Here is a 12,950-nt window from a genome sequence, read left to right as displayed (position 1 = left end):
CGACGGTTCTCGAGCACCTGAGCGTCGAGTTACGGAGCCCCCCCCGCGAGAACCGGGCTCACCCCGCGCAGATCTGCAGGCCGGACGGCGACGGATGCGCGGGGCCTGCTCGTTTATTCACGCTTACGCTACCCGTCCACACGATGAGCAGGGACGCGACCGCTAACGTGCTCATTTACACAGTACACCAGTCTTACTCTAACGCTAACGCATTTCACTTTCATTACTGGAGCAAAGGTATATCTGACACATTTTGATGTGTCGTATACCACGTGCTGGGTCTCATATTTGTTTTGTGATGTCTTTGGAGTTAGCTTACTGCTTTCAGTATATAAAACACACTAGAATGACACTGTGTGTTTCTGTGTGTAGACAGTGCTAATCGTAGAATTATTATTATTATTATTATTATTATTATTATTCATTATAATGGTGGGGGAAAATATTATGACAAATATCTGACAGAAAAGGTAGTGAGTATGTGTGTGTCTGTGTGTGTGTGTGGATATTATGTACTTTTTACGTCTATATTACTTACGTAGTGGTTAGCAGTAGTATTCCATTGGCTGTTACTATAATTTGCACTTGTCGTAATGCAGCGGGCTTTGGTAAAATATATCAAGCTCATCTGTTCTGATCCGACTCCACTGTTGCTGAAAATGACTTCTAGCCACACTCGCAGAGCATTTCCTCTTGGGTTAACTGGGCAAAGCTGCGCTGGCTGGGAACTAGAGGCATTCCTCGGTCGGGGGTTTAATTGAACGCAGGCTGTTTTGGACTCGCAGGCACGCGTTCACTGGCAGCGTCCTCGTTAGGCTCCTTCGGACCCTCGAGAAACCCAAGAGCTCTTCTAAACTCCTTCCAGCAGATTCCAGAGTTAGACGGCTAGCACGCTGCAAACGGAGCGCGCTTCAGTTTAAGGAGTTTAGAGGTATTTCCTGTACGTAAACTGACGCGCACGTCTGTTACGAAAAAGGCGGAAAGAATCGCAAACAAAACGTGACTAACCCGACTCACGCCAGAGGAACGGAATGTATTTGAGAAGTTCCAGCTGTCTTGTTTACAGTTTTTGGAAAAAGATAACATTTTTGGATGTGTCCAGCCAGGAAGTCACGCAAGACACCAAATAAAGAAGCTATGTTGTTGTGTGGGAGTGGACCCTGGAGGGGGGGGTGAGAAAGGGTGGGAGGGGAGAGGGGAGAGGGAGAGACAGAACTTGTTTAAATGCTACCATCGAAGGGGAGGGGAGGGCACAGGAAATGAACTCTCCATCCTCTTGGCTCCTGATCAAATGCTCTTCCCTCGGAACAGCAGCGAGTGTGTGTGAGTGTGTGTGTGTGTGTGTGTGTGTGTGTGCCCGCGGCGGGAGAGAGAGGGTCACTCCCAGCGGCTGTCTGAGCCCAGCGGCGGAGGGGACCGCAGGAATGACTAAAACACACTCCCCCAGCCAGCGCGCGGAGAACAACACGTCAGCACCGCCCGCCTCAGAGCGAACGCACACACACACACACACACACACACACTAACACACACACACACACACACTCAGACACACACACACACTCACACACTCAGACACTCACACACACTAACACTAACACACTCAGACACACTCACACACACACTCAGACACACACTCAGACACACACACACACAGTCAGACACACACACACACTCACACAGTCAGACACACACACACACAGTCAGACACACACACTCAGACACACACACACAGTCAGACACACACACTCAGACACACACTCAGACACGCACGCACAGTCAGACACACACACACAGTCAGACACACACACTCAGACACACACACACAGTCAGACACACACACACACACACACACACACACCCATGGACACACACGCACGCAGATATTCTGAGACACATGCTGTATTTCTCTGTCACACACACACACACACACATACGGCATAACTCAGACACTGAGATGCATGCTCTTTTTTTCTGTCACACACGTATGAGCAGGCACACGCACAGACGTACAGTACGCTCACAAACACACACATAAGCAGATGCACAAGCGCACACACAGAGAGGCACTCACAGACACACTGACACGCACACACACACAGACAGAAACGGACACAGACGCACACAGAGCAGTCCTGCACTCTCTCTCTCTCTCCCTCCCTCCCTCTCTCTCTCTCTGAAGCCGGATCCTGAGAGCAGAGTAAGAGCGAGAGCAGGCAGCCGTCTCTGTTTACGCTCCGCTCTGTGTGCTCCAGAGGCGCGATTCAGAGGGGGCGGTGGGGGGTGGTCTAGCGAGAGCCTGTCAGGAGCTCCGGGGGAGGGAGGGGAGGGGGGGGGGGATACTGAAGGACCGGACTCCGCCATGAAGCTCAGCGTGAGCACGGACGGCAGCGAAGCAGCCCGCGGAGACCAGCGTCAGACCCACTGAGCGCCCGGCAGCCAGGCTCACTCTCTCTCTCTCGCGCGCGCACTAGCGGCTCTGTGAGCGCGCGCGTCGAAGCGGAGTCCGCCGGGGGCTTCCGAGCGGACGCCCGGCGATGGAACGCTCGCCCGCGGTCGCCGCAGCCGGCCAGCTACGTCTTTCCCTGGGGCCCCGACCCGCCCCGGCCCCGCACCGCCCCGGCCCCGCGCTCCGCCGGCCCCTCTGACGCCGGAGCAGAGAGACAGAGCCGCCGCGCTCGCGCCGGCCGCCGCCATCAGTTGAAGGATGCGGCGCTTCGACAGGCTGAAGAACTCGCTGCCCTTCCTCTCGCGCTTCCGCTCCTACAGAGTAAGTCTCCCGCAGGCTCCGCCGCCTCCCCGCTCCACTTTCGTCTGGGGAACCAGAGGGTCGCTTACGCAGGGTGGAGATGTAACAGGAATAGAAGGGACAAACGTGTCTGCGTGAGTGTGTGTGTGTGTGTGTGTGTGTGAGAGACAGAGAGAGAGAGAGAGAGAGAGAGAGAGAGAGAGTGTGTGTTTGTGTGCGCACATGCATGCGTGCTTGTTACTGTTTTTGAAGACATGCGGTCTGAATTGACACGGTGTTCAGTGACAGTAGTGAGGAGGACTGTCTTACGGAGCCTTAACGCGCGCACAGGAGCTGAACGCACCCGTATGTGGACAGCGCACGGCTGCAGTATGAAGGGATCACCCCCGGCACGTACAGTATATATAAGCTGCTTAGCCGTTTCGGCCGGCGCGGGCGCTCCTAACAGCCCAGATCGCTTCCGCAAATCCTCTGGTCTCTCTCGCGCCCGAGCCTTTGAAGATCGGACCGCCTCGGCTACAAACGCGGCGCCGTTAGAAGTACTGCCTGCGCGACCGGCCGTCGTTCCGCGGTCTGACGCCAGGACGGCGGTCGCCACGCTGCCCTCGCGCGAGAGCCGCGGCTCGTTACCGCGGTAACGCGCGGAGGATCGGGCTCCTGGCAGGCTCTCGCCGTTTGAGCCTAATCTGCCCGAGCGTGCGCCGGTGACGTCCCCTCTCTCGCCACTGACGTCGGCGGGGAGTTACCGGGGGGACGGAGGTGGGGGGGGGAGGGGGGGGGCAGCGCATTACCCGTAATTACAGCTTAAAGCAGGGCTCTCAGTCCCTCCATCGCACTTAATCACGCGTGTGTATACACCCGTATGAGTGCGGTTTGGACGCAGCCTGGGGTTTTTTATAGCAGAGGTGGTTTTGGGAACGGCACCCCAGAGAGGGGGCCCGGCTTTCCTGGATGGTATTGACGTGGAAGGCTGCTAAATGAGCTGGGCCCCCCCACACCCCCCCCCCCCACACCCCAGCCTGTGCGCTACGCTGTGCTGCCCCCGGGCACCTAGCCCTCCCCTCCCTGCGAGGACCTGGTCATCGCTCCTCCCGGCCTCGGGTCTTCTCCCTACTGGCTCCCCAGTGGTGGAACGCCCTGCCCACCTCAGTCAGGACAGCGTGGTCCCTCCCTACCTTAAAACCAGTCATAACCTGTAGACCCATCTCTTCGCGAAATACCTTTTCCCCTTTTCTCCATCCTGATTCCCATTCCCCTCTTCCCTATATTCCCCTTTTCCCCCCAAAAAAATTATTTCTGTACCTTCCCTTCCACGAGGTTGATTCTAGTGAGAAGTTTGTCCATCGCCAGGGTGCTGCGTCCCGACCACTGCGCTTCTCATTAGCCGCTAACGTTAGCTTGGGCTGTTGGTGATTCGCAGATCGAACCCTTCTCTTTGCGTGCGCTCTGGATGAGAGCGTCTGCCAAATGGCTGAAACGTTGAACGTAAGCATTGACGTCCCCTAATTACACGGCAGACAGGCGAGCGGCGTTCAGCGGTACTGAACTCAGCGGCAGTGCCCAGGAGCTGTGCTGGGCACTAGAGCATCTAAACCTCGGCTTCCAGCTGGGCTGCTGTGCCCTTGAGCAAGGTCCTTAACCTTGACCCGACACGCTCAGTGCATTTTTACACGACATTGTAGGACATTTGCGGATATCTAATGCTTTGGGGAAAGTTCTGTCTCCGTTTGTCTCAGACTTTTGAAGTTCATCGTTCCTCAGTTGCGGTGTTCGGAGGCTAAATGCAAGGCACGTTGGCTTTCAGGCTGAGATCTGAAGTGCAGCGCAGTACCTGGTAAACCTCTGGCTGTAGTAATGGATATTGTGAAACATTAGCTGTGCGAGTTCCTGTGGAAGAGGACAGCTGCTAAGCAAGCGGCGTATGCGTATGAAAGTATGCGTGTCTTTTTTATGTAACAGCGGGGAGTCGTGCTGTTCCTTAAGGCTGCTGGCAACGGTCGCGGGGCAGAGAGCTCACTGACTCACCCGAGCTTGCGCAAGGCTCCTAACCTAAACCCTTCCCAGTAATTTTCCAGCTGTGTAAACGGACATCGCGTCACTTTGGAGCCGCTCTGGACGAAGGGCGTGCGCTGAGCGAATAAACACCGCAGCGTAAATAAGGAGGGAGGCAGGGAGGCGGCCTCTGGACGAATTCCCTGGAGACCGCCCCCCCCCGCCGGAGACGCGAAAGAAAGCACAGCCCGTTTTCGGAGAATGGCTCCGGTCGTCCGACACCTCCCCACCCCCACCCCCAACCCCCCTCCCCTTCGCCGCCCGGCCCCGCATTCCCCACCCCCGTGTCACAAGTGACACCTGCCGAACGCTGCGTCCCGCTTCCGGCCCGGGGCTCAGGAGCCCGCTCGCGAACGTCAGGGTGTTTTTCGGTTTCCCCGGGACCGTCCCCGGCCTGTGGGAACCTCCCCCCTGGACGCCGCTCGGTTTGTTTTTCTTCCCCGCCCGTGTTTTGAGAGGCGGCGTTCTCCCATCCCCCTCGAGAGCGTTTAGCGTCTGGCGCTGACGTGCAGCCCCTCGGATCGCCGTTCCCAGACAGGAAGTGATGCGGAAAGTTTATTTTTGGGTGTGCACCAGGGCTCTTGACGTCTGTGTAGCAGGGTGGGGATTGGGTAGGGCCACCTCGGTGCACAGCGTTCGTTTGTCCTCACCGTTGACCTAGAATCTCTGCACAAAGTGAGCACTTGCTTCAGGTCACACTTAATGACTCAAGATTCAAGCTGGTTGGTCCAGGTCTAAGTCAGAGCTGTGGTCCTGGTTGGCTCTGGGCTATGGTGCAGGGTTTGATTTGCCACCCCCCCCCCCCCCAAATCCCTTTCATAGTGAGCTCCATGATGTTTGGGACAAAGACATGATTTGGCTCTGTAGTCAACAATTTTAGGTTTGTAATCCAACAATTCACGTGTAGTTGAAGTGCACATTCCCAGCATTTGTTCTAGGGGATCTTTATACACTTTGGTTGGACCACTGAGAAATTACAGAGCCAAATCAAGCAAAAAATGTTAATATCAATGAAAATTATCCTAGTATTGTGTTTATGACTTATATATGCAAACTTATTACGGTATCACTGATGAGCACACAAGGCTAGCCTTAGAGAGAAGGCCTTGAATTGAGTGCAAGTCTAACTGGGAGGTCCAGCTCTAAATGTGGGGCTTGATTTACCTGTAAGCCGGAGGCTGGCTGGACCTGCGAGAGGAAGTGAGGTGCAGCCCCCTTTTGCCCTTTGGCTCGTTATGACTGCCGGGCCTCACAGAGCGAGCGTTTGTGTGGAGCCGTAGACCAGCTGGGAGCAGGGCCACAGAGGCACAGGGGCCAAAGGGTCACGGCAGGGAGGGAATAAATGCTGTCCCTTACACGGGGCCGACAGGAAGACCAGCTCGCTTTTTAAATACTTTTTTTTGACCTCTGGAGGTCACATCCTGTACTGTCAGTTTCTCTTCCCGCTTGACGTGTAGCGTGGGTGTGTGTGTTTGCGTGTCTTTATCTGCTGGGCATTTGAATGTTTTTTTCTTTGTAAGTTGTTGTTGTCCTTAAATGAATTTCTTCATAGCAAACAGTGAATGCCTTGTTAGATAATGGCAGGTGCTTGGTGGTGTGCCGGAAGTGTGGTCATGCACTAACTTACCCCAGTGGCGCTGTGGGTAGACTGTGGTTCTGTGTGCACGCTTGTGCTTGTGTGTGTGTGTGTGTGTGTGAAATACCCTCTGCACCCCTCAGAACCATTAGCCTGGGGAAGCAGTTGCCTGATCCCAGACCATTAAGGCTGACCTGGAAGAGGAAGTCATGACCCCCCCCCCCCCCCCAACCCCCCAACCCCTTGTGACATGACAGGGGCTTTATGTTAAAGAGCTATTGCTACTCCTTACTGGACAGAAGCCCCCAGAGCCAGTGGAACAGTAGCTAGTGTGGTTTCTTCATCAGCACACTACTTGTCATTCCAGCTTCATTATATTCGCCTTGCCTCAGTGTGCTTGTATAAAGTTTTTAAATTGATCTACATGGAGGCGCTATAATGGATGATTTTAGGTGAAAGATGTGAAAGCTCATGTCCCTCACCTCATTTGGCCTAGAGTCATGAAATTTGGTGCAACGGTCCCTTTCTTCACAAGGAACACGTTCTCAAGAAGAACCCATAAGCTTCGCCTACTTGGATTTTCTGGCATTTTGAAATTTGTGTAAAAACACTAATTAAACAAAAGCTGCTCCAGGGGGACTGTACCAACATGTACAGAACTTGGTATGCAGCATCTGTGGGCCCAGATCAGCACACCATATTATTTTCAGATTTTCTTTTTGCTCAAACAATATGGCCACCCTAGTTACAGTACATTCTCAGAGTCTGTAGTTCCATCCCTGTTGTTGTGCAGCGCTTACGTGGATCTCAGGTAAAGACAACGCTAGAGTCGCTGGCGTTGTACAGGGGGGCTTTCTTAGATAGGCTACTACAGTGCAGTGGCCCCCAACACTTGGCATGCTGGTTTCGTTTCAACACAGAACTTACGGATCAAGCAAGGCGATGGGCTAACTCACCAGCTTCTTGGCCGAGCAAAGCCAGCAGACAGTGCAGAGCCAAGGCTGAGGACCGCTGCTTTAACTGGCTTGTGTCGCCTGTGCTAACCACATTATTTTTAACGTTTTTAAACAGCGTGCCTGCGGCAGGAAGCAGCGAGGGGAAGGGCTGGTTAAAGCGGCCGGTTGTGGTCATGGAGCTGTGGCCAGGGCCGGGGCTAGGGACGGCTGGGCACTTTCTGCGAGCAGGGGGTTCAGCTCCCGGCAGTGACATTGGAAGGGGGTCCGGGGGGGGGCGCTTCTGGCTCCTGTTTAACGTCCCGGCCGGCTGATTGGTCGGAGGTGGCAGGATCAGGGTCAGCGGGGGGCAGCTCTCTCAAGTGACTGCGGCTCTCCTGAGGCTATTAAAAGCCGGCCCCGCGGGGCCGCAGGGGCCCTCAGGAACAGCGGGTTGCCGTGGAGATAAACAAGCGGCGTGAAAGAAAAAACCCCCCCGCAGGGCTTATGGGTCGGCCACCTCAGCCACCTTGAAAAACAGTCAGGCTGTAGCACGCTCGGCTCTATGGGGCAGAGGCGTGGGGCGCGTGCGTGCACGTAAGTATGCATCTGTGTGTGTGTGTGTGTGTGTGTGTGTGTGTGTGTTCGGTGTGTGTGTGTGTGTGTGTGTGTGTGTGTGTTGTGTGTGTGTGTGTGTGTGTGTGTGTGTGTGTGTGTTCGGTGTGTGTGTGTGTTTGTGTGTGTGTGTGTTCATGTGTCTGCGTGTCTGTTTGTGTGCACGTGTGTATTTGTCTTTGTGTTAACGTCTGTTCGTTTGCACATTCGAATGGACTTGATGACAACTCTGTGCGTGGCTGTCTGCCTTTCCCTCTGAATGTTGTTTCCGAGCTCACCCCCCGCGCGCGCGGCAGCGAAGCGCTCCCCGCGGGCTCTTAAACGCGCTCAGACGAGCGCCGGACTTACCGCAGGGTCAGAGCCGCGCCGCTCGCTGCTAACAGAACCAGACCCCGCCATGTCCGCCATCACAAATTAACGTTGTTTTTGCACCGCTCTACAGCGCTCCTATTTTTGGAGTGTTTGCTTCTGAAAATCGACATGTGCTAACTGGAAAAATAATTTCGGAGAACTGCTAATTGGGATGCATTTGCGTGCTCATAAATGTTTCATCTTTGGAGCATGTGTGCTCCTTGGGAAAATGTCAACATAGAACCCTGTTATGGTGGGCTCTGAATTTTGACGCTTTTTTCATGTCAGAAAGGAGTAGACTGTGGTGAGGGTCAGACTGCTCCAGTACAGAAGGAGCTGGCTGCATTTAGAGGGGTCAGGTTTGTGCAGGTGTGTCAGATATGGGCTTGCGGTACTGTGCGTGCCGACGTCCTTTAGCTGTGCAAACTGGGCAGGAGCAGAAGTCTGGGACTGTCTGAATCCCAAGTCTCTGTGTCTTTTCATTTTTTTAGTAAAGGGGAGCCATCGTGGTTTGTGATTGTAGGTAGTGCTTCTGGGCAACACAAAATTTTGTGTACAACGTTAAAACGGCAGATTCTGTTGCTTATTGTGTTGTATTGATTTTGTGAATTGGGTTTTCCGTTGTTGCTCTTGTCGTTCAGAGCTCGGGGGGCGCCACTGGGTGATTTATCCCTTCAAGATGAAGTGTTTACGATGAGGGAGCTCTTTCAGTAAATAAGCCTCTGTGTTCGCGTCGCGTGATCTTGAAGGGGCAGAGAACGCGAGCGTGTGAGAGAGAAGCCCATTCGCGTTGGATGCGTTCCAGCGATGCTCCGCTCAGCAATGTGCACTCGGGGAGCTGCGTCAGCAGTTCCAGAACCACATATTACGAATTAGTTTTTCGAAGATTAATGTTTAAAGGCGGTAATCTGTTTAGCAAGCCTCTTAGGTTCAAAGTCAGGGTTACTGTATTACACGGATGCACAATAGAAGTACTTACGTGATTTGATCATTCTCAAAGAAAGTAATGGCAAACATAGGCCTTCCGGGAGATTCTACCACCGTGCAGAATTAAATGAGAGAAACACAAAGAAGGGGAAGAGATGCAAGCCGGAATATCCGCAAATCCGCTCAAGGACATTTTTGTACGATATAAATGTACAATATAAATCTTGTCATGATAAAACATAAATACTACAAGCAGGACCAAGCAGTGTTTGTCCGTCTGTCTGTCCGTGCAGAAGCTGGGCAGCAGTGCATAGTGTACAGTGTGTTGACAGTGTTTGTCTGTCTGTCCGTACAGAAGCTGGGCAGCAGTGCATAGTGTACAGTGTGTTGACAGTGTTTGTCCGTCTGTCCGTACAGAAGCTGGGCAGCAGTGCATAGTGTACAGTGTGTTGACAGTGTTTGTCTGTCTGTCTGTCCGTACAGAAGCTGGGCAGTAGTGCATAGTGTACAGTGTGTTGACAGTGTTTGTCTGTCTGTCTGTCCGTGCAGAAGCTGGGCAGCAGTGCATAGTGTACAGTGTGTTGACAGTGTTTGTCCGTCTGTCCGTCCGTGCAGAAGCTGGGCAGTAGTGCATAGTGTACAGTGTGTTGACGGTGTTTGTCTGTCTGTCTGTCCGTGCAGAAGCTGGGCAGTAGTGCATAGTGTACAGTGTGTTGACGGTGTTTGTCTGTCTGTCTGTCCGTGCAGAAGCTGGGCAGTAGTGTACAGTGTGTTGACAGTGTTTGTCCGTCTGTCTGTCCGTGCAGAAGCTGGGCAGTAGTGCATAGTGTGCAGTGTGTTGACGGTGTCTGTCTGTCTGTCTGTCCGTACAGAAGCTGGGCAGTAGTGCATAGTGTACAGTGTGTTGACAGTGTCTGTCCGTCTGTCTGTCCGTACAGAAGCTGGGCAGCAGTGCATAGTGTACAGTGTGTTGACAGTGTCTGTCCGTCTGTCTGTCCGTACAGAAGCTGGGCAGCAGTGCATAGTGTACAGTGTGTTGACAGTGTTTGTCTGTCTGTCCGTCCGTGCAGAAGCTGGGCAGTAGTGCATAGTGCACGGTGTGTTGACAGTGTTTGTCCGTCTGTCTGTCCGTGCAGAAGCTGGGCAGTAGTGTACAGTGTGTTGACAGTGTTTGTCTGTCTGTCTGTCCGTGCAGAAGCTGGGCAGTAGCATGCAGTCGGACGAAGGGACGGAATGGCTCCTGGAGCTCCTGATGGAGGTCCAGCTGCAGCAGTACTTCCTGCGTATCCGCGACGACCTCAACGTCACCCGCCTCTCGCACTTCGACTACGTCAAGAGCGAGGACCTGGAGAAGATCGGGATGGGGGGACCGGGTGAGTCCACGGACCGGGGGAGAACCGCAACGGGGCGGGGTTCTAATCCGCACTCACCCCCACCCACCCCCCAAAAAAAACACACAAAAAACACCAATGAAACAAAAGGCCATCTGCTGTAGATAATCCTTATATAGGGACCCCCCCCCACCCCCGCTCCTCAAACACACACACACACACCCGTAAGGGACACTGCCGCTTTGTGGCGAGGCACCGTCTGATGAAGGGACCCCGTAAATCTCACCGTGAGAGGGGTGAGAAAGAGCCCGACCGTGCCGGGCGTTGGGAGCCATGGAGAGCAGTCCATCACAGGGGACGGGAGGAAAACAGCCCGGCTTTGTGTCGTCTGTGTTGTGCTTTCAATCGGACCTCACAGTGACGGCGTACGCAGTGGGCTAACCTCGGATAAAAAAATCCAGCCCCTGTTATGGAGTCGGGTGGTTGGTGGGGGTCGGGGGGGCGGGGGGTATGGGGGGGAGGGGGTGAGGGTGAGGGTGAGGGTGAGGGTGAGTGTGGGGGTGGGGGGGGAGTCAGTGGTAAAGCGATCCCCGAAGCCCCCGTGAATATGGTAAGCGCAAGAAAGCCCGGCATTGTTTACCGGAGACAAAGGCGGCACGGCCCCATTCGGCGTGGGCGCCGTCCAGAGCCCCGACCATTCATCAGCACCGTAACACCTGCTTCCTACACCCCACACCACCCCCCCACCCCCCTCCCCCCCGCCAAGGGCGCTCCCAGAGCCTCCCCGAAAACAGCTCTCCGCACGCCCGTCCCAACAGGCCAGCCGGACCGCGGTGTTCGGGCACGCTGTTTTACTACCATTGTCTCTGAGGAAGGAGAAAGCAAAGCCCCACTGTGTTTAACACGCCACGAAGAACAAAGGTGTATTCTTTACGTAGCTACGCGCCGGAGACTCTCTCCGCCCGGGCCTGTGCACCGCCCCACAGCGCGCTCCCGCGCCCAGTTTGGCCAAAGGGGAGCTGAGAACGTGACGTCGTTTCCCCTAAACGATGACCCACGTTACCTTGAGAGCGCTAAAGCTTCCTTTCAGCCCTTTTCCCCCGCGCTACGCGCTTTTCCCACACCTCGCAGCGACGCCGTGCGCCGCTTTTTTTCCCAGAATGCCTTGCTCCCTGCCGGTAAGCGGCCTGCTGACGTTTGCTCTCCTCGCCCCGTCTTCCGCAGGGCAGCGACGGCTGTGGGAGGCGGTCAAGAGGCGGAAGGCCCTGTGCAAGCGCAAGTCCTGGATGAGCAAGGTACGCCGCCGCCGCCGCCGCCGTCTCCGAGGAGCCTTCCGGAACCAGGCCCCGCCCGTTTACCCGCTTACACGCTGCGTGGGTTTCCACTGCGTTCTCAGCCCTGGTCCTGCAGAGCCGCGGGCTCTGCTGGATTTCAGTGTAGCTAAGCGCATGTTTGATCAAAAGTTAAAGCGATTGGTTTAACTTGTTTCTGGGGTCTGAATTTGTTTCCGGTCTTAAAATGAATACAAAGACCCAGAACACCCTGCGTCGCTCCAGGAACAAGGTGGAGAACACCCACTTTACCAAAGCAACAATTAACGCGTGAAGGACACTGTGTGTACACACTGGCTTTTGTTTCGTGCCTCTTTATTTATCCTCAATTTTATAATTGCTCCTCTCATAAAGCGTTCTTCGCTAGTTAAAAAAAGATAACCGGAGGAGCGGGGAGGAAAGGGTTAAGGCGCTGGTCGGGGCGCTGGCGATGAATCGGCGCAGAGCGCGGCATTCAGCCCCTGGGTGGCGGCGCGCCGGCCGGGGCCGGGCGGAGCGCGCAGAATGCGGAGCGGATGAGATTACGGTCTCGTGAGCGGAACCCCGGGCCCCGCATTCCGGAACCGCTCGGGATTCTGCGAACGGCGAGGCGAGCGCGCACGGCCGGGGGTAACCGCGGCGACCCAGCTGATCCCTCCCTGGAGCACACAAGGGGGGGGGGGGGGGGGGAGCGCGTCTCCATTGGACAAGGCCCTCGGTCAGGAGCGGCGCAGGCTTGCTGCGGAGCTTTTAGCTTCTGCTGTGCACAGACAGACTGTAGCCTTAGCCCTGCTAATGTTTGTGCCAGTACCCCCCACTAAATGTAAAAGGTTGTGTTCAGACAGACTCTTAGGCCTGCTAAGGTTTGTGCCAGTACTCATGCTAAATTGAATAAGCTGTGAACCATACAGACTGTTAGCCCAGCAGCTAATGCTTGTGCCAATACTGCTGCTAAATTTAAAAGGCTGTGCACAGACAGACTCTAGCCTTAGCCCTGCTAGCCCTGCTAATGCTTGTGCCAGTACCCACTCTAAATTTAAAAGGCTGTGTACAGACAGACTCTAGCCTTAGCCCTGCTAGCCCTGCTAATGCTTGTGCCAGTACCCA

The 12,950-nt window shown here is 54.7% G+C and overlaps 1 protein-coding gene across 11 annotated transcripts in view; it reads left to right on the top strand.

Moving 5' to 3' along the window:
• tnk2a (tyrosine kinase, non-receptor, 2a) overlaps window positions 1–12,950 on the top strand; it is a 60,590-nt gene that overhangs the window by 27,058 nt on the left and 20,582 nt on the right. For 7 of the 11 annotated variants that reach the window (XM_064338841.1, XM_064338844.1, XM_064338843.1 and 4 more), the window contains 2 exons: window positions 10,398–10,575; window positions 11,758–11,828. In XM_064338841.1, the coding sequence (XP_064194911.1) occupies window positions 10,436–10,575; window positions 11,758–11,828 (211 nt within the window). In that variant the 5' untranslated portion in view covers window positions 10,398–10,435. Of the gene's footprint in view, window positions 1–2,363; window positions 2,771–10,397; window positions 10,576–11,757; window positions 11,829–12,950 lie in introns of those variants that run through there. The other 4 variants (XM_064338840.1, XM_064338833.1, XM_064338842.1 and 1 more) reach the window with 3 other exon arrangements.

This window comes from Anguilla rostrata, chromosome 6 (genome assembly GCF_018555375.3).
Source record: "Anguilla rostrata isolate EN2019 chromosome 6, ASM1855537v3, whole genome shotgun sequence".
Classification (NCBI taxonomy): domain Eukaryota; kingdom Metazoa; phylum Chordata; class Actinopteri; order Anguilliformes; family Anguillidae; genus Anguilla; species Anguilla rostrata.
This window is presented reverse-complemented; position numbering and strand designations above follow the sequence as displayed.